This window comes from Phodopus roborovskii, unplaced genomic scaffold, assembly GCF_943737965.1.
Source record: "Phodopus roborovskii unplaced genomic scaffold, PHOROB, whole genome shotgun sequence".
Classification (NCBI taxonomy): domain Eukaryota; kingdom Metazoa; phylum Chordata; class Mammalia; order Rodentia; family Cricetidae; genus Phodopus; species Phodopus roborovskii.
Window position 1 is genome coordinate 2794503 of NW_026126588.1, and position 21673 is coordinate 2816175.

A 21673-nucleotide genomic window follows, 5' to 3' on the forward strand; every position below is an offset into this window, starting at 1 on the left:
GTTGTTTAATAAATTTTTGAGATTATAATTACATCATTTCCCCCTTTTTTTCCATCCAAATCTCCCTTGGACACACAACCCCCCCCCCTTCAAATTCCTAGCCTCTTTTTCTTTAATTGTTGTTACATATATATGCATATGTATATCCATATGTATGTGTGAATGTATGTATGTATGTGTAGGTAGGTAGATAGACCGACAGATACACGCAGTCTGTATTCAGTTTGTTTTTTTTTATGCAGCCTAGGATACCTACCTAGGAGTAACACTGCCCTCAGTGAACTGGGCCTTTCCACAGCAAACATTAATCAAAATAAATAAATAAATAAATGCCTCCTTGACATACCTACAGGCCAATCTGATAGAGACATTTTCTCAATTGAGGTTTCTCTTCCCCCATGTCTTAAATAAATCTATGATGAAATGGTATTCCTCTAAAGCAGGTGGGCTACCTTCCCAAACGTGTTACCAAATTCTAGGCACTTGTCTTCATAATTTGAATGATAGTATGTCCAGAGCGATTGGTTTACACTAGCCAAATACCACTGATTGCAATAGAAGTCCATAGTCAGTTTGTTAATTTGTAGTGAGAGTTGGTGTCATAAGATCTGTTCTGTTGATTGTGATATTCTCCCTAAGTATGTCTTGTTTAATGATAGACTCTGAAGCAAATGGTTTTTTGGTTGTATGTAAATGGCAAAGGGATAAGTGAACATAGTAGAATGTTTCATAATGCTAAATGATTTTATTTTTTGTTTTGTTTTGAGACAGGGTCTCTCTGTGTAGCCCTGGCTGTCCCAGAACTTGCTCTGTAGATCAGGCTGGCCTCCGACTCAGAGACTCACCTGCCTCTGCCTCCTGAGATCTGGGATTAAAGTTGTGTGTTCTTTTTCATTATGGGAAGAACAGCACAGGACTGACAGTCTCAAGGTTGTATCCATTTATGGCCTGCTTGTATGATCCTTATACTTAGGTACCGGGAAGCTAGTGTTGAAGTCATGGAGATAATGTCTCAGTTTGCTGTGATTGAACGTGCCAGCATTGATGAGGCTTATATAGATCTGACCAGTGCTGTGCAAGACAGACTTCAAAAGTTACAAGGTCAGCCTATCTCAGGAGACTTGTTACCAACCACTTACATTGAAGGGTTGCCCCGAGGCCCTCCAGTAGGAAAGAATATCCAGAAAGGTACTTGTATAGCAGCTTCCTGCTGCCTCCTGCTTTGGGAACCTGCTTTGCTTTTGCTTATGCTGATTCTTTTTAGAACATTACTTAAAATTATTGCCTGTATGTATCATGCAAACTCACATGAAAGGATATACAAATTCTCTTTATGTGAGTATATATATGCATGATGAGAAGCTGTGTAATTTGTATGAAAGTAAATTATCTCTTTAGATATATAACCATGTCATGGGCTTTTGAAACCTCAAAGCCTACCCCTAGGGGCACACCTCTTCCAACAAGGCCTTATCTCCTAATTCTTCTCAACAGTTGTACCAACTGGTGACCCAGAATTCAAATATGTGAGCCTCCGGGCTATTCTAATTAAACCCCCATAGCAAGTAAAGGCACGACCTCCCCGATGAATTCAGTCCCTGGGACCTGCATTGTGACAGCAAAGAACCCTGACTCCTGCGAGTTGTTCTTTGATCTCCACAAGTGTGCTTCAGTGCATACCCCTTCCCCCAACTATCAAATAAGTACCTCGTAATTGTTTTTAAATTAGTGGCTCAGTGATCAGGAGCACACACTGCTCTTGCAGAAGACCCACATTTGCTCACAACATCCACATCAGGCATCTTACAACTACCTGCAACTTCAGCTCCAAGGGATCCGATGCTCTCCTCTGGCCTCTCGAGAACACCTGCACTCACACAAAGTCTTATACACAGACACACAAGTATACATATAATTAAAAATAAATACTTCTTTAGAAGAGTTGAGGTGGTTTAAATAAGAAATAAAAGGTGAGTTAAAGCGGGATGAGTTATAATGAGATGGGAAATGGTTCTGAGGTGGGCTCTGTTGCCTGATGGCACAGAGGGAGATGGGGCAGGGTTAGGGAGCCAATGTTATTTAAATTTACAGAGTTTTATTAAGAACAGAGGGTAGTTTAGCCCAGCATTGTGGCACATGCCTGTAATCCCAGTCAGCTAGATCTCTGAGTTCAAGGTCAGCCTCTTCTACAGAGTGAGTTCCAGGACAGCCAGGGAGACCCAGAGAAACCCTGTCTGGAAAAACAAGAAGTGTAAAGACGAGCATTTGAGGGAACGCTATTTTAAATCATTGCTCCTGGGCTGGAAGTAGATCAGTGGTAGCATGTTTGAACCATGGGTTCTAGCCTCAGCACTGCTTGTCAACATAAAATATTTGTTACACGTTTATCACTCTAAGTTTTCTAAACCTATGTATGTAGGGCTGGTGAGATGTCCCCACAGGTAAAAAGGCCTGCTGCCCAACCTAACAACCTGGGTTTGGTCCCTTTGACCCATGTGTACATGGGCTCATGCAGACAAACATAAATAAAATAAATAAAATATAGCCATAAATGAAATGGTGCTGGAGAGATGGTTTAGTGCTTAAAAGCACTTGGTGTTCCTCTAGAGGACCCAAATTTGTTTTCCAGCATTCACATTGTGAGACAACCACAAACCCTCTTCTGGCCCCCAAAGTACCCACACACGTGGCACATACAGACACACACATAAATAAAAGTAAAGTCGAAAGCAAACCTGTGTATCTAAAGTACTCAACCCATTTTCACACTGAATGGTAAATATAGTCACGTGCTGCTAAGTGTCAGGCATAAGCTCTGGGAACAGTGATTTCATCATTGTGCAAATGCCATGTACTTGTAGGAAGCTAGGTCGTCTAGCCTACTAATGCCATATACCATCATATATGTAGTCTGCCCTTGAGAACATGTTAATGTGACTCATGACTGAAAAGAACTGTAAAAATGTCTAAATGTCACCTCAACTTTTTTCAGAGGAAATTCGAAAACAAGGCTTACTTGAGTGGCTGGGCTCTCTTCCGACTGCCGATGCCTCCTCTCCAGACCTACAGTTGACTGTGGGGGCGGTGATTGTGGAAGAAATGAGAGCGGCCATAGAGAGGAAGACTGGCTTCCAGTGCTCAGCTGGGATCTCACACAATAAGGTGAAGAAGGCTTTCTCACACTTCAAAGAGAAACATGGGTATCTTCAGTAAAGTACAGCAAGGATGGCGTTCGTGGGTATTTAAAACTCACGTCTAGAGCCTAGTGTGGTAGTGCATGTCTCTCTCTCCACCACTTGGGAGGCAGAAGCAGGAACATCAAGGGTCCAGACTTTAAAAGGGGGGCTGGCTGGAGAGGGCACTCAGAGGCTAAGAGCACTTGCTATTCTTTCGGAGGACATGGGTGGGTGCAGCTCCCACCACCGCATGGTAGCTCGCAACTGTGTAAATACAGCTCCAGGGCCCCCGAGGGCATGGCATGTACCTGCTGTACAGACATACATGTAATCAAAACGCCCACACACATGAAATATTTTTTTAATTGTTTAAAGTTTTGGGACCAGTGAGATGGCTCAGTGGGTAAAGGCACTTGCCACCAGGCTTAACGAACTGAGTTCTACCTAGAGCCCACATGGTGGGAGAAGAAAACCAGGCTGTCCTGTGACCTTCATATGTGCAATGCCCCATAACCGTAATTAATAAAAAAAAAAAAAACAGCTAAAATAAAATTCATACTGAGACTCATGAAAAACTTAAGTAATAAAGAACATTGCTTGACATGCCATAAATATTTCTTAAGCAACAATCTGAAAGCTGACAAAAGATATGTTTTCTTAATAATTGAACCATCCATATAACTATATAGAAAAGCTGAATCTTGGGGCTGGAGAGACGATCCTATGCTTAAGAGCACTGACTGTTCTTCCAGAGGCCCTCGGTTCAATTTCCAGCACCACAAGGCAGCTCACAGCTATCTGTAACTCCAGTTCCAAGAGATTCAACAACCCTCACACAGATACAAATATAGGCAAAAGAGCAATGCATATAAAAATAAATCATTTTAAAAGAAGTTATATTAGGCAGAGGCAGGCGGATCTCTGTGGGTTCGAGGCCATCCTGGTCTACAGAGCTAGTTCCAGGACAGGCTCCAAAACAGTACAGAGAAACCCTGTCTCACAAAACAAAACAAAAAAGGAAGTTATATTTAAAAAAAAAAAAAAAAAAAAAAAAAAAAAAGAGGTCAGGCAGGGGGGTAGTTCGAGGCCAGTCTGGTCTGCAAATCAAATTCCAGGACCAGAGCTGTTACACAGAGAAACTGTCTCAAAAAGTAAAAGAAAAACTGAGGTTTGAACTTTTATGTATTAGCCTATTTCTTTTATTTTTGCTTGTTGTATGTTTTTGTTATTTCATCTTGTATGCTTTAGCTTTTTGAGGCAGGGGTTCATGTAGCTCAGGCTAGCCTTAAACTTTTCTACCTCCCAAGTCCTGGGATTATAGGCATCTTCTACTATACTTAACTTTATTGTTTCTTTATATGGAATTGCCTGGATAGTTTATGCTTTTGTCTGTTTCTTGTTTGTATATGGATAAGTTTGGTATATGTCTGTGATGTGTGCATATGTGTATCATAATTTTATCACTCCTCTACTGTTCTCCTTTTAAAGCTAGTTCTAGGAGAGCCAAGGCTACACAGAGAAACCCTGTATTGAAAAACAAAAAAACAAAAACAAAATAAAAAAACCCAGAAAGGTCATAATCCTAACATAAAACTACATACAATAAGAACACTATTAAGTATTGTCCAGAAGAAAGGTAATACCATAAACAAAAAAATGAAACTATAACCAGCAAGAACAAGAGACACATTCTAAATGTCCACACCATAGGTAATTGGCAAATTACCAAATTGGCTTATTCCTGTCTTATCCTGAAGAATCCGAGCCTTGTACCGAGTACAAGTCTTTAGCTAAAATACAAGAGGATTAGAACTATAGTTATAGTTATAGTCTTCAACTCCATCAAAGACCTGAGAAGCAAAGTAATATTACCCGAGTAAGCAGAAAGTGCAAGCAAGCAACTTCTAAAACTCTAGAAATGTCAGAGACATTTGGCTGCCTGGACAGTCATCCAAAGTTTCTCTGTAATGTTGGACATACAACTTTGGCTGTAGGCCTAGAACATTTAACAGACCTTTTTCAGAAGCAGGAAAGTTTGAAAGACTGTCCTACTTTGCCTTGACAAGGTTCAGCAGTCACTTTTCCTTGTGTCCTGCTTGCCCAGATGCAGTACAGACAAGGGCAGTTCTTTGTCCAATAGGCAACAAGCGTCATATGGGGTGTCTTCGGTGCCCATCATTCTCTCAGGACTAGATTGGTGCTACTAGAAGCAGTTGTGTCTCATGTCAACACAATTCTAAGTTATTAAAATATTTGAACACCATAGTTTGTAGTCTTTGAATTGTTTAAAGATCACCTGTCTGTATGGAATACATCTTTGTGCATCTAGAAAAATGTATGATAAATGTGGGTGACTCTTAGCCTATAATTTTTTTTAGATGTTATTTATTTATTTGCATTCCAGTCCCACTTCCCCCTCCCTCCTTTCCTCTTGCTCTCCCCACTCCCTCCTCAACCTCTCATGTGCTCCTCAGAGTGGGTAAGGCCTTCCCTAGGAAGTCTATTAAGTCTGTCCTGTCATCTTGTTGAGGCAGGACCAAGGCCCTCCTCTCCCCCCACATCCGTTTCTAGGTAATCTCTCCATATAGAATGGGCTCCACAAAGTCAGTTTGTGCATTAGAGTTAGATTTTGAGCCCACTGCCAATGGCCTCAGATATTGTCCCAGTCACATCATTGTCACCTATATTCAGGAAGTCCAAGTCAGTCTTATGCACTTTCCTGAGTTGTCAGACCCTAGTTAGTCAGCTAGCTCGGGTCAGCTGATTCTGTGGGTTTCCCCATCATGGTCTGGACTCCTTTGTTAGTTGTGGATTTCTGCATCTGCTTCCATCTATTTCTAGAAGAGGGTTCTAGCTTCTCTGTGGAGGTGTAGTGTGTTCTGGGTATCTTTATGTCTGGTATCCAATTATGAGTGAGTACAAATTATATTTGTCTTTTCCTCACTCAGGAATTTTTTTTTTTTTTTTTTTTTTTTTTTTTTTTGTCTTTCTATTCATTTTGCACATGTTAGGATGTCATTGTTTCTTACCACTGAGAAGTACTCCATTATGTATACGTACCATATTTTCTTTATTCATTCTTCTGTTGAGAGACATCTAGGTTGTTTCCAAGTTCTGGCTATTACAAATAATGCTGCTATGAACATAGTTGAGGATTTGTCCTTGTGGTGTGGGTGTGCCCCTTTGGGTATATGCCCAACAGTGGTATTGCAGGGTCTTGAGGTAGGTTGATCCCTAATTTTCTGAGAAATTGCCAAACTGGTTTCCATAGTGCTATACAAGTTTGCATTCCCACCAGCAATGAAGGAGTGTTCCTCTTACTCCATCCACATCCTCTCCAGCATAAGCTATCATCAGTGTTTTCGATCTTAGCCATTCTGATCCGTGTAAGATGGTAAGATGCATTTCCCTGATGACTAAGGATGTTGAGCATTTCCTTAAGTGTCTTTCTGCCATTTGAGATTGCTATGTTGAGAATTCTCTGTTTAGATCTGTATCTCATTTTTTAATTGGATTATTTGGTAGTTTTGATGTCTAATTTTTTGAGTTCTTTGTATGTTTTGGAAATCAGCCCTCAAGTCAGATGTGGGGTTGGTAAAGATCTTTCCCATTCTGTAGGGAGCTGTATTGGCTGTGTCCTTTGCTTTACAGAAGCTTCTCAGTTTCAGGAGGTTCCATTTATTAATTGTTGCTCTCAGAGTCTGTATTGCTGAAGTGATCTGTGCTTATGCCTCCAAGGGTATTTGCCACTTAACCTGTAATTCTTAATAATCTATATAGCTTAAAGACTAAAGTTTCACAGTATAAAATCTGTAAACAGATAATACAGTAAAAGGACAATAACCTCAAAATTGTGACACTATACAAAAATATCTTAATTAGAGGTAGAAATGTATCGTGCGGAATGACAAAAGTACCCTTAATTTGCATCAATATATAAAGTATCCTAAACAGAAGTAGAAATATGCATACCGTATGATGAAAATAATCTTATATCCGTAACAATATGCAAAAATATTTTAAACAGGTGTAGAAATATATTTACAATATGACAAATATAAATTTGACTTTGTTCAATATACAGATTATCCTAAACAGGAATAGAAAACTAATTTTACATTTGTATCAATATATAAGAATCCATACCAATGCAAATTATCTAAAAGTGATGGTGCTTTTAATTTACAAGTAGATACAATAATCTACCTCATTGTCTTCTCCTATCTAATGTCTGATAGAGGCAAGCAGAGTGGCAAGGCTCATGCCAAGGCCAAGACCTCCTAGGCTGGCCTTCCTTTCCCCATGGGCCATGTGCACCAGCTCCTCCACAAGGCCAACTACCTAGAGCAGGTGGGCCCTGGCACCCTGGTATATCTGGTAGCCATGCTAGACTACCTGATGGCCAAGGCCCTGGAGCTGGCCGGCAATGCAGCAAGCAGACCCATGTCATTCAGCAGTTACAGAGTGCATCTTGCAGAGCATGAATTTCAAAAGATGGAGTTTGGGAGTGTAGCTACTGCACACAAGCACCCAGACACAAACCTGGTGGCGAGCCATGCACGGACTGGTTCTCAGGTGGCCATTGGGGTAGTTCCACTTTGGACGCCAGATTTATCTAGAAATCCACAGTTGCTTAGGAAAAAGACACACACACACACACACACACACACACACACACACACACACACACAAATACAATGGGAAACACCATTGCCTCTTCGTCCACCAGTGATGGATGAAAAAAGCTTCAGACCCAGTCACAAATTGGTACAACAAGAAGACTTCTATGTCCAAGCGAGCACTACTCAACCATCCCCCCCCCCACACTACCTTAGTTCTTAGCCAGTCTTGTATCAAAGAAAACTAGTCACCCCAAATGTCATTGGCTAAATGGATAGAGCTCCCACAACAGAGAGCAAACTTCTTTTTCCATGTCCTTTATCTGTGAGCTACAGGCAGAAGATGTGTCCCAAATTAAAGGTGGATCTTTCCACCTCAAGTGATTACAAGTGGTCTTGCCAGATGGTGGTGGCACAAGCTTTTTACTAATCCCAGCACTCGGGAGGCAGAGGCAGGCAGATCTCTGAGTTTGAGGCCAGACTGGTGTATAGACTTAAGTTCCAGGACTTCCAGGGTAACACAGAGAAACCTTGTCTTGAGGGGAGAAAAGGGGCAGAAGTCTTCCCACTTCAAATGATTAACTTTAAAAAAAAAAAAAAATCTTTACAGGTATACCGAGCCACTTGGGTTTTAGTTAATCCAGATATAGTCAAGTTGACAATGAAGAGTAACCATCACAGACCATGTCTCAAAGACAGAAAAAGAATCTATGTAAATGTATATTTATGTGGAGGGAGGTAAACTTTGTAAAATTGTCAATTTTCCGTATGTGTCAGTGTGTCGGCTGTCAAGGCCGTCCCTGAGCTCCTGGTTGTTCTGCATTCACTTCCAAATGTTGGCATTATAGGATCACACCACCATTCTTGGCCTATCTTAGCATTTTCATATTTACATGAATAAGAAGTGAATCTCACTTGAGTTTCTTCTGCTTTTTAAACCTATTGTGAGAAAAATCTCAAGTAGAAAAAAAAATGACTTGAGGAAAACTGAGACTAGAAGAGTGTTAGGCAGCAAAATGAGGAGAATGCTTTTCCAGAGGGTTCTGAGGGACAAGGGTCTGCGATGTGTCTCTGGTTATATTTGACTTTCATGTGGAAATTACTAGGATAGCCTTTAAGCTGTGTTTCTGTGTGTATGCGTGCTTTACTATTTTGCCAACTCTACATAGTTGCCTTGTTAATATTGATGATTTTATTGTCCTCTGTTTTCAGGTCCTGGCAAAACTCGCTTGTGGACTAAACAAGCCAAACCGCCAGACTCTGGTCTCACATGGGTCAGTCCCACAGCTCTTCAGCCAGATGCCAATTCGTAAAATGTAAGCATTCAGGGAGGACTTCCGTCTCATCATGTACATGCGAATGATCTCTGCTGGTAGTCTCTTGTGCCTCATAAAGGTTGAGACTCAGAGAAAATAGGTACCAGTCAGAGAGACAATACTTTATAAACTACATTTAGGCTTTTTTTCTAAATGAATTTTCAATTCAGGGCTATCCGTGGTATATCCGTAATCCTGAATTAAAAAACAAAACCTGCCAGGTAGCATTCAAGAGGCAGAGGCAGGAGACCAGCCTGGTTTACATATCAAGTTCCAAGACAGTCAGGGCTATGTAGAGAGACCCTGTCTCAAAACAACAATAACAAGAGAACCGAAAGCTAGACATGGTGGTATATGCCTGTAAACCCAGCACTAGAGAGACAGAGATGAGCAGGGTTATCATTCATGAATTTAAGGCCTACATCATGAATACCTGGTTACCCAGAGCTGCATAGCTGGAACCTACCCAAATAAAACTAAGGGGCTGGGAAGATAACTCACTGGGTACGAGCATGAGTTGCCCAGGTATGAGAACCAGAGTTCAGAATCCCTAGTATGCTCATAAAAAACCAGATGTAGTGTCATGTGCAGTCCTCTGTAACCTCAGTGCTGTGGAGGGAAGAGAGTGCCCTACAGCCCCTCAACTGTGGAGGGATGGAGACGGGGATTCTCAGGGCTTTGTTGGCTGCCACTAAGCTCCAAGAACAGTAAAAGCCTGTCACTAGCAAGTAATTCTGAGAATGATAGAACAGGACATCCTCAAGCCTCCACATGAGTACATCTATCACACATACCACATATAACCTGAGTTTTACCTCTATTCCTAACTTCCTTCTGTCTTTTTATCCATCTATTAAATATGTAACAAGTAAAATTTTTACTTTTGGCAGGGTGTTGAGACAAGGTCTCACTAAGCAGTCTAGGCTGGCCTCATGCTGGTGGTGTTCCTTGTGCCTCAGCCTCCTAAATACTAGGGTTAGGGTACAAGCTACTACATCCAGCTGGGATTGTACTTTACTATCAAATCGAAAGTTTTTGTGTGTTTGCTTATTGAAACAGGGTCTCACTCTAGAGTCCAAGCTAGCTTAGAATTCACTGTGTGTCGTCACCCCCCCCCCCCAGGCTCATTTGAAACTATTTAATCCCCTGTTTCAGCTTGGAATGCTGGCGATTACAGCTGGAAGCCACCATACCTGGCCTAGTCAAGGTTTTCAGATGAGCCAAATTGCTGTCCAGTGAGGCATGAACATAAAGCTGATCTGAGAAAGGTTAGGGACTGGAGGTGGGAGAGAGCCAGCCAATGGCAAAGCAGCATGGGGGGACATTGAGCAGAAAGAAGGGGAAAGTGATGTTCTCAGTGAGCCTAGGGAGACATGAAGTAGTCCACACTGACGAAGACGGTGATGCAGAGACATTGAGTGTACATTAAGGACAGATTGTGGGTTGCTTCAAAGGCAGCAGAGGAATATTGGCCATGGAAAAGATTTATTTTGGGTTTAGAATATTGGGTGGGGGGTTGTTTTGTTTTTTTGTTTTTGTTTTGTCTTTCAAGACAGGGTTTCTCTGTACCCTTGGCTGTTCTGGAACTCAGAGATCCACCTGTCTCTGTATCCTAAATCCTGGGATTAAAGACTTGTGATACCCCTGCCCTTCTTGTTTGTTTGGTTTTGGTTTTCCAAGACAGGGTCTCATGGGGCTCTGGCTGTCCTGGAACTCATTATGTAGACCAGGCTGGCCTCAAACTCACAGAGATCTGCCTGTCTCTGTCTCCCAGGTGCTGAGATTAAAAATGTATGCCACTATACCCAGCTGGGTTTGGAATTTTAATCTCCAAATGGGACAGTAGGTTTTAACAACTGAAAATTTAATATATAAGAACATGAAAAATGGAGGTTTTTTTTTTTTTTTTTTTTTTTTTTTTTTTTACATACAATTGATTTGGTAACAAATCAGTGATGAACAGTTATGCTCCTGTTCATCTTCCCAGCTGGGAGCTCAGCACTGAAAAAAGTTGCAAAGTCAGTTAATCAGGTCCCCGTGGCCGATCCCTCTAAAGTGGATTTGTCACATCCCTGGGTGGTTGGCAGGAACTGTCCATTTGAAGCCTGAGTATGTACTCTTAAAAAACTCTGTTTATTTTTGCAGTACTGGCAGCTGAGCCCAGGGCCGTGTCTTTGTTTTTCTGTGCATGCCTTATGTTGGCTCTTTTCTTGCGGAGGGTCCAGGGGTCAGACCCTAACGTCTCTGCACCTTTACTTGCTGAGCTCCCTAGCCCTCAGCTTTGTGCTGGAGTTGTCTGCCAGACTAAAACACTCCCATTTTTTCTGAATCTTTGGGAGGGCTGCTTGGAGCAGCAGAATGTCTTTGTTTTGGTTAACTGTATCTTTAAATGCGATTCCTTCCTATAAATTCCTTCTCTCCTCTGTTTAGCCGCAGTCTTGGAGGAAAGCTCGGGGCTTCTGTCATTAAGATCCTTGGGGTAGAATACATGGGTGAACTGACCCAGTTCACCGAATCCCAGCTACAGAGTCATTTTGGAGAGAAGAATGGGTAAGTGGTTTAAAACTTTTTTTTTTTTTTTAACTTTTTTTTTTTTTTTTCAAGACGGGGTTTCTCTGTGCAGCTGTGGCTATCCAGGAACTCAGAGATCACCTGCATCTGCCCCCAAGTACTGGGATTAAAGGCATGCGCCACCACACTTGCCTATAAGTGGTTCATAGTACTTTTCTTTCTTTTTTTTAATTTATTTTTGTTGTATGAGCATTGGTGTCTTGGCTGCATCTATGTCTATGTGAGGGTGTCAGGGCCCTTGTGGGTGCTGGGAATTGAACCTGGGACCTCCGGAAGAGCAACCAGTACTCTTTATCTCTCTGGCCCTGTTTATACTCTTTTTCAAACATAACCTTTATAGAGATGTTAAATTCAATACAGGTTAAAGCTTTTAGTAGACAGGGTCAGATAGCCAAGACCAGATTCAGACTTGGTATTGACCACAGGAAGCCTTGAAGTGCTGGTCCTCTTGTGGCCCTGTCCTAATTCTTAGAGGACAGACACACCAGCACACTCAGCCTGTCTGTTCTATGAATCATTTCAGGGGTCCGTCCTGGACAATATTAGTTCCCCCAGACAGTGGGCTGCAATCTTAGTAGCTGGGGGCCGAAGCACAAGTCTGAGATTTAAAAAAAGAAAGGCTGAGGAGATGATTCATTTGTGGGGCACTTTTGCTACAAGGCTTTTGGTTCTGTCCGCAGCACTGAAAAATCTAAAAGTCAGTTAGTCAGGTCCCCGTGGCCGATCCCTCTAAAGTGGTTTTGTCACATCCCTGGGTGGTTGGCAGGAACTGTCCATTTGAAGCCTGAGTATGTACTCTTAAACTCTGTTTATTTTTGCAGTACTGGCAGCTGAGCCCAGGGCCGTGCACATGCTAGGCAAGCACCCTACTGTGATGCTAGAGTCCCAGCTTCTTCCCTTTACTTTTTGTTCAAGTCTTACTAAGTTTTCCAGGCAGGCTTTGAACATGTAATTCTTCTGCCTCAAATGCCCACATCCCATGAATTTAAGATCTACACAACTAAGATAGTCCTGTTACATCATTTATGTTTGCTGTTTTGCTGAGGTTGCCTTCAAATCCTTGTGTCTTGGCCCTAGTAAGCACAAAAAGATGAACCGGCAGCTTATTTGTTGGTACTTTGCAAAAAAATACAAATAGTGACATAGCTTTAGAAAGTAGGGTTGGTTGTCCCCTTGCTAGTGTCTTACATTAGAACTATTTAAGAAGGGCAAGAGCGTCAGAACTTAGGTGTGCCTAATCTTAGATCTTTTATTTGTTTTATTTAAGACCGGGCTCAAATAACACAGAGCTTGAACTTCTTAACTCTTGCCTTCGCCTCACAAGTGCAGGGGATGGAGCCTAGGGCCTTGTGCATGCTAGGCATGTGCTCTGCCAGGGCTGTGTTCCCCAGCCTAGGCTGCGTACTGAAATGCTGTTTGTAAATTGACAAGAAACCAGGCAAGGTGGCTCTCACTTAAAACCCCAGCAAGATCACAATTCAAGGCCAGCTGCCTAAATAGTAAAGATCCTCTCTAGGAAGCAAATAAAAAACAAGGAGAATAATCGCGCTTTCATCGTAATATATTTTGCTGGTTTTACAGATCGTGGCTGTATGCCATGTGCCGAGGGATTGAACATGATCCAGTTAAACCCAGGCAGTTACCTAAAACTATTGGCTGTAGTAAGAACTTCCCAGGGAAAACGGCTCTGGCTACTCGGGAGCAGGTAAGCAGGCAAGCAGGCCTTCTCAGTGGAACACTGCCTCTCTTAAAGGAGATAGTGGGGGCTTGCTTTTTTTTAATGTTGAAATAACTAATTTAGTTTGTCATCTATTCCCCCTTCCCTTTCAATCTAAGAAAGGAATAAACTGAACCGGCTGGGATGGACAATAGAGTTTCTTGTCTTTTTTGTAGCTAGGAACTTCAAAAACCTGAAATATTGGGCCTCACTCAATTTGAGTTCTTCCTCAGAATTAGACCATGGTAGAATTTACCCATTGGCACCAGCAGGAAAAGTGAGGTGGGCTTGGGCCCCAGCACAGTAGAGCACACCTGTAATCCCAGCACACAGGACGCTGAGTCAGTTACCCTGAGAGCTGAGGCCAACCCGGGTTGTAATATTCTGCCTAAACAAATTATGTGTTGCACGTGTGTGTGGGGGGTGTGTGTGTACCTTTCCGTGCAGATGTAGACACCAGAGGAAGCGATCCGATGTCCTGCTCCTCCACGCTGCCTTACTCTGTGCCAGCAGCCAGCAAATCCCAGTGACCCTCGAGATCCTCGTCTCTGTCCTGCTAGTCTGGGTTATATGCTAGTCTGGTCCATATGCCTAAATTTTTATTGTGAGTGCTAGGAATTCATTTTCTTTATTTATTTATTTTAATTTTTCTTAAGTATGCAATATTCTGCCTGCACGCATGCCTGCAGATCTCATTATAGATGGTTGTGAGCCCCATGTGGTTGCTGGGAATTGAACTCAGGACCTCTGGAAGAGCAGCTAATGCTCTTAACCCCTAAGCCATCTCTCCAGCCCAGGAATTCATACTATTATCCTCCTTCTTACATAGCAGATGCTCTTACCTACTGAGTCATTTCCTTTTCCCGATAATTTAAAAACATTTTCTATTCTTGTTGCGATGAGTTTTCCCTATATAACCCAGGCTTAAACTCATGATCCTTCTGCCTCAGCCTCCAAAGTCTGGGATTACAGGTGTATATCACTGTGCCTGACTGAAAATCTTCAACTAGAGGAAAACAGAGTGCTGAGATCTTCATGATCTAGTTATAGAGATCCAACAGTGGACAAATTTACTGTCTGGTTCTATATATCTACTTAAATGAAAGATTAATTTCAGGGTTTTTTAATTGTTGTTATTTGTTGTTTGTTTGTTTGTTTTTTTTAAGGTACAGTGGTGGCTCTTGCAGTTAGCCCTGGAACTTGAGGAGAGACTAACCAAAGACCGAAATGATGTAAGATTTTCTTTTTCTATTAGTCTTTGGGATGTAAATGCCACATGCTACTTACTCTGTGGAGAAGGAACAGAGAAAAAAATAGCATCAGTCTAAGCAATTTTAAGGGAAGTTTGGCCAGACATGATAGTGCATGCTTTTAATCCCAGCACTAGGGAGTCAGAGGCTGGTAGATCTCTGAGTTCAAGGCCAGCCTGGTCTACACAGAGAAACCCTATCTCAAAACCAAAAAAAAAAAAAAAAAAAAAAAAAAAGTAGTCCAGGCTTAGCCTTAAACTTCCATCCCTCCTTCCTTAGGCTCCCAATTTCTAGAATTATAGGCATGAGTTACCAAGCTTGGCTGAGAATTCTTTTTATCTTCTTTTAACACAGGCCCATAAAGCAGAATATCCAGGGGCTGAGGTACAGTTTAGTTGGTAGAGTGCTCATTTAGCATGCTAGTTCTGAGTCTGATCCCTAGCACCCCCTGCAGGGGTTAAGGTCATCCCTGACAAAAAAAGACAAGGTAGTAATCAAACATCAGACATCTGACACTTTGTTTTTCTAAGTGTCTTTGTTTTGTTTTGAGATGGAATCTCACTAAGTAGCCTTGGCTGGGCTGAAACTCAGAGTGATCCACCTGCCTCTACCTCCCAAGTGCTCGGGTGGGTATGGTCTCCTCCCTGCCCCAATTATATATGCTTTATATTCATAAAGTACATCCAGCTAAAGTGTACAGTTCGGTAGTTTTAGCATTTTCCTGAGTTTGTATAACTCCAATTGGTTTTTATGTTTATTTGGAGGGTTTTGTTTTGTTTTGAGACAGGCTCTCCCTGTGTATACCTGGTTGGCCTTAATGTGACATATAGACTAGGCTGGCCCTGAACTTACAGAGATCTGTCTGCCTTTGCTTCCTGAGTGCTGGGACTACAGGCGTATGCCACCACACCCACACCCAGCTTTTCAGTCAGCTTAATATTTTTATGTACTTCCCAAATAAATTCTGTACTCATTAGCGGTCACTCTCCATTTCTTCCCTGTTCATCTGGAGGGAAGAGTACGGATTTTTTAGTATGATTTTTATTTCTTTAACCCAGTACAGTGCTGCACACCTTTCACCCCATACTAGTATGAGAGGCTAAAACTGAAGGATTGTGACCATTCCTTCGAAAAAGAAAGAGAGAGAGAAATGAAGGAAGGAAGGGAGGGAGGAAGGGAGAGTTCTGGACATTTCATATAACTGAAATCATGCAGTATATGGTTGTTTCAGCGGTCTTGAACAGTCTTTCAGTTAGTTTGCTCATATTATAGTGTGTGTGTCAGTGATTATTTCTTTTTAGGGTTGGATAAGAGTTATCAGTGAATGGTTATTTGGGTTGTTTCTACTTGGGGCCATTATCAGTAATGCTGCTATGAACATTGCCCATATTCATCCTAAGCACAATTACTGGGTCATATGGTAACTATGTTTAGCATTTTGAGAAATTTGGCAGATTGCTTTCTATAGTAGCTTATCATTCTATATCACTGCTAACAATGACAGACAGACACACACACACATGCATACATATGAGAACAGATGTCTGCAGAGGTCAGGAGAATATTGGATCCCTTGGGACTGGAGTTACAGGCAGTTGTGAGCCACTTGATGTGAACTCTGGTCCTAGGCAAGATTTATTGTCACTCTTTAACCACTGAGACAGCCCTTGAACTGACCTATTGTGATTTGTGTTTGCAACATTTTTCTTTTTTTATCAAGCACAAATATCTCCATGTTCAGGCCTATGCTGGTCTTCTCTGTATTTTCTCTGTATTCCAGTTTTAGTTTGCGTGGTACTAAATCTAATAGCTAAACATATTTTCATGTGGTTTTTTGTTTGTTTGGTTGGTTGGTTGGTTGGTTGGTTGGCTTTTGTTTCTGAGACAGGGTTTCTTTGTATAGTTCTGGCTGTCCTGGAACTCAGCTCTGTAGCCCAGGCTGGCTTTGACTCACAGAGATCTGCCTACCTCTGCATCTGGAATGCTGGGATTACAGGCATGTGCCATCACCGCCCAGCTATTTCCATGTGGTGTATTGGCCATTTATACATCTTCCTTCGAGAATTGTTAGGTTTTGCCCTTTTAATCCTAGTGCTGTGAGTGGCAGAGACAGAAGGACCACTGGGGGTTAGGGGCTGCCAGCCTAGAAAGGATAAAAGGCAAGCTAGACCCTGCCATAAGGGAGTAAGGCTGAGAGCACTGGAGGGAAACACTTCATGTCCTCCTCTAGCAGCCACATGAGTACATGCATGAGCATATGCACTCCTACACAGCACACACACACCTTAAAAAAATAAGATCACGAGGTTCTGAACTTCAGTTTTCTCTTGTATCTCTAGGCATACAAACATAACATCCAGTTGTAATTATAGAACTTTTCTTAACCAAAGTTCCTTTGTAATTTGTATTCTTTCAAGATGCAAACCTCTACAAATATGTTTTATAACCCCCCTCCCAATTGTGCTCTTGACTCATGTAGGTTTTGGATATTCTCCCTAGCATCTTTTGACTTTGAAAAGGAACCTTACACAGACTTTTCACCTTATACTCTGCATAGTGATCTTTATTTCCGTTTGCTGAGTGTAGCATTCAGACTGGAGTGGAGGCTTGCTGTCTGTAGAGGTGTTCTACAGTGTTTGCTGCAGATGGCTGGGAGAAGGAAGTGCTAGGACAAATCGGCTGTTTAAGAGCATCCAAGTAGAAAAGTAAGAGTGTGTCTCAGGTAGCCTCCAGCTCACTTGGAGAGAGCTTGGAACTTCGGCTTCTTCTCTGTCATGTACCACTATGCCTGGCTTATGCGTCCAAACTCAAGGCTTTACATATGCAGGCAAGCACTCTTCAGACTAAGCTAATCCCCAGTCCCTATCCTATATGCTTTAACATTCTGCAGTAATTCATCACCCAAATTCTACTATTTTTTTCTGCTTTTTTGCAGTGCTGGAATCAAATCTTTAAGATATCATATATGCTTCTTTTACATACATTATTTATTTTATCATGTTTTATGAATATTGGTACAAGGGTTTCAGATCCCCTGGAACTGGAGTTACAGACAGTTGTGAGCCACCATGTGGGTGCTGGGAATTCCAGGTCCGCTAGAAGAGCAGCCAGTGCTCTTTACCCCTGAGTCATCTCTGTGCTCATGTCACAAGCTTTTTTGTGAAATCCTGTAGTCATATTTTTATTCATAAATTTGATTATAGTCTGGGCTCTATTTTTTTTTTTTTTTTTTTTTTTTTTTTTTGTATCCCTTATGGTACTGGACCTATATGCTTAGTAGATGTTTAGTATGCATTTGTATTTTATATAAATAGGTACTAGAGTAGCCTCTTTTTTTTTCTTACTAAAATTTTTTTTTCTTAAAGAAAGGTCTGGGGCTAGAGAGATGGCTCAGTGGTTAGGAGCACTGGTTGCTTTTCCAGAGGTCCTGAGTTAATTTCCAGCAACCACATGGTGGCTGACAACCATCTGTAATGAGATCTGGTACCCACTTCTGGCCTGCAGGCACACATGCAGACAGAACATTGTACATAATAAATAAATGTAACAAAAGAAAAAAGAAAGGTCTTATTATGCAGTAAGTACTGGCTCACCTGGAACTTGCTATGTAGACCAGGATGATCCATCTGCCTCTGCCTCCGCAATGCTGGGATTAAAGAAGTACAACACTATGCTCTGCCCTATCGTTGGCTTTTAAATGGAATTTCCAAGCCATCCTGTTACCCTTCAGATGCTCTTAGTAACTATTTCTGGTCTCAATCCTTTCCTGTCCACAGAATGACAGGGTAGCCACTCAGTTGGCTGTCAGTATTCGTGTACAAGGAGACAAACGTCTTAGCAGCCTGCGCCGTTGCTGTGCCCTTACTCGCTATGATGCTCATAAGATGAGCCAGGATGCATTTGCTGCCATCAGGAATTGTAATACTTCTGGAATCCAAACTGAGTGGTGAGGCGCCTTTTTCAGTTTATTCTCTTAAAAAAAAAAAAAAAAAAAAAAAAAAGTTGTTTTGTTTTGTTTTTTTTGGTGGGAGAAGGTTCAAGAGAAGATTTCTCTGTGTAGCCAGACTCTGCCTTCCAAATGCTGGAATTAAAAGTGGGCCACCCCTGCCTGGCAATAGTTGGGATACTGAGGATTAAACCTGGGTCCTAGGTTTAATGCTAGGCAAGCGCTCTGCTAGTAAGCTACACCTTCAGATTCTTCATAAGGAAGAACTTTATGAAAACATAATGAGGTACTTTACAGCAAATGTCTTCAAATATTTCCCTTTTTTTTTTTTTTTTTGTTTTGGTTTTATTTTTCAAGACAGGATCTCTCTGTATAACCTCTGTGGCTTTCCTGGAACGTACGCTATAGACCAGGCTGACACAGATTGGAAACCAAAAGCTTGATAGGGAATTTCATCTTGAAAAAGTCTAGAGTTATGAATCAGGATCGGAATTTTTCCCACTCTGTGTTTGCCATAATTCATTGTACTACCTGTGAAATCTCTGAGTTGGTCCTACAGACCAATCTCAGGCCATCCAGCTTGGTGGCAAGTGCCTCCCACTGAGCCAATCTGCTGGTAATCCTTTTTTATACAGCTGGGGATGACTAAACTCTGATTTGCTTACTCTTCTCATGTTGTTACCTTGAATAAAACTTGGGTAGCTCCAAGCTTGGTATGGTGGTCCACACCTTCAATCCCAGTGCTCAGGGTACAGAGGCAGGTGGGTCTCTGAGTTCAAGGCTGACCTGGTCTGCAGATCAAGCAGGATGATTACACAGAGACACCTTGCCCCCCCCCAAAAAAAAAGAACAAAAAGAAAAAAAAGGAAAAAAATTAATTTTCTTTCCTGGTAAAACTAGAACTTGTCATTTATTAATTGAATCTGGGCTCTTAAAACAATGCCTTGGTAACTTCCTTGTTTCGTTACTTTGTACACAGGTCCCCTCCCCTCACAATGCTCTTCCTTTGTGCTACCAAATTCTCTGCCTCTGCCTCTGCCCCTTCAGCTTGCACAGACATCACCATCTTCTTAAGTAGTGACTCAAGTTGTCAGCCAAAGGTGCCAACTGCTGGCTCTGAAACTAAGAGCCAGGGAACTAGTTCAGCTTTGCCCACCTCTAAAAAGGCAGCCAGCTCTCTGGAGTCTTTTTTCCAAAAGGCTGCCGAAAAGCAGAGGCTGAAAGAGCCTTCTCCTGCACCTGTCAACACGACTACAGACAAGTCTCCACCCAAGCCCTCTCTACCATTCCAAACCAGCCGGACTACAGGAATTGAGCCTTTCTTTAAGCAGAAGAGGCTGCTGTCACAGCAGACACAGCTTAGTAATTCTTCAGCTCCTTACCTTCCACAGAAGGACTCGGAAGTGACACCACGCTGTTTTCCAACTGAGAGCTCAGAACGCGGTCCTCTTTATGAAAGAGGGTCGAAGCCAGTATCCTCTAGAGAAGTTTCCACAGAAATGGATGTGGCTGGGGACAGTCCAAACATACGTGAGTCTTCAATGCACAATTCTGAGGAGGTGGCCCAAAGGGCAGCTGAAGACCAAGTGCTCTGTGAGAAGTGTGACTCCCTGGTTCCAGTGTGGGACATGCCAGAACACACAGACTACCATTTTGCATTGGAGTTGCAGAAGTCTTTTGTGCAGCCTTCTTCTTCAAAACCCCAAACTGTACCTGCCATGTCTCCTCAAGGCAAAAGAAATCCCAAGAGCCCTTTGGCTTCCAGTAGTAAACGCCTTAGGCTCCATGGCATGCAGACACTGGAGTCATTTTTTAAGCCACTGACACATTAATGCTACCCTCAGGGTTGCAGGGGAGCTTTACTATTTTATTTGTAACTTGACAGAGGGAATCATGTTGACTTATGAAATTTTTAATACAAAATTAGGTTAAGTTTCTCTCTTCAATGGGATTCTAATCCTGTTGCAGATCAAAATGTTTTTAATCTTCAGAGAGACACTTTCATAAAAGGTGAAAGGAACCTTAGCAAAATCGATAAAATTGAAGACCATATGTGATGTGTTTAGGGATGTAACTCAAGAGATACAGCCCACACAAAAGAAAAGCCAAAGTCCTAACTTAAAATTGGAACAGAAAGGGAAAAAAAATGGGGTTGGGAATACAGTTGGTGGAACACTGGCCTAGGACAGCACATGCAAGGCCCTGTGTTCAATTCCCAGTACTGGAAGACAAAAACAAAACAAAAAACAGTACTATAAACATGGGCAAATTCAAAAGGCTAAATAATGGATTTATTAAATATAATGGATTTAATAAATAACTTTTTAAATTTACTTATTTTATGTACATTGGTGTTTGGCCTGCATGTATGTCTGTGTGTGTGTCAGATCTTGGAGTTACAGCTGCCATATATGGGTGCTGGGAATTGAACCTGGGTCTTCTGAAAGAGCAGTCAGCACTCAACCTCTGAGCCACCTCTCCAGCCCCTTAATAAATTTTTAATGAGACATGTCTTCCTCAGTCATCCAGGTATTGGAATTTACTCTTTTGTTATATATGAATCCAGGTAGTAGGTTAAATGACTAGGAAGGCAGCATGCACATCTCTCTTCCCATACATAAATACAAATCAATTTCATCTTATTTATAAATTGGATCTTTGGATCTTACTTCAGGGGTTTGAAATCCGCTTTTTACTGGGAATGACCCTTTCCTTTGGAGTTACTGTGGCTTTTCCTTAGCTGGGTTAGTAGCTTCTTGGAGGCAGGAATTCCTGCACTGCCTTGCACATAAAATGTTCTTCATGTTGGTTCAATGTATGTAGTAAAAAATTGTACATCTGGTTGCCCATACTAGGACAATAAAAATGCATTATTTGATGACTTGTCTTGCATGCTTTATTCCCCTAAATGTTCTGTTAATGTAACAAAGTGGTCTACTGGTGATTTTGACTAGGCTAGGCTAGACTGTCCTCACAACTGTGATCCTACTTCAGTTCTGTGTCTGGGATCATAGGTATACACCAATATGTTGGGATGGCTGGCAAGGGGGAGTTGTGCTTGTAATCCCCACACTTGAG

The 21673-nt window shown here is 41.8% G+C and overlaps 1 protein-coding gene across 2 annotated transcripts in view; it reads left to right on the forward strand.

Annotated features, from left to right (window-relative positions):
• Polh (DNA polymerase eta) overlaps positions 1–21471 on the forward strand; it is a 35820-nt gene extending 14349 nt beyond the window's left edge. Inside the window, exons 4-11 of one of the 2 annotated variants that reach the window (XM_051204650.1) lie at positions 974–1188; positions 2993–3162; positions 9008–9111; positions 11542–11661; positions 13264–13387; positions 14566–14631; positions 18426–18595; positions 19575–21471. In XM_051204650.1, the coding sequence (XP_051060607.1) occupies positions 974–1188; positions 2993–3162; positions 9008–9111; positions 11542–11661; positions 13264–13387; positions 14566–14631; positions 18426–18595; positions 19575–20427 (1822 nt within the window). In that variant the 3' untranslated portion in view covers positions 20428–21471. The remainder of the gene's footprint in view (positions 1–973; positions 1189–2992; positions 3163–9007; positions 9112–11541; positions 11662–13263; positions 13388–14565; positions 14632–18425; positions 18596–19574) is intronic. The other variant, XM_051204651.1, reaches the window with a different exon arrangement.
• Positions 21472–21673: the final 202 nt, after the last annotated feature.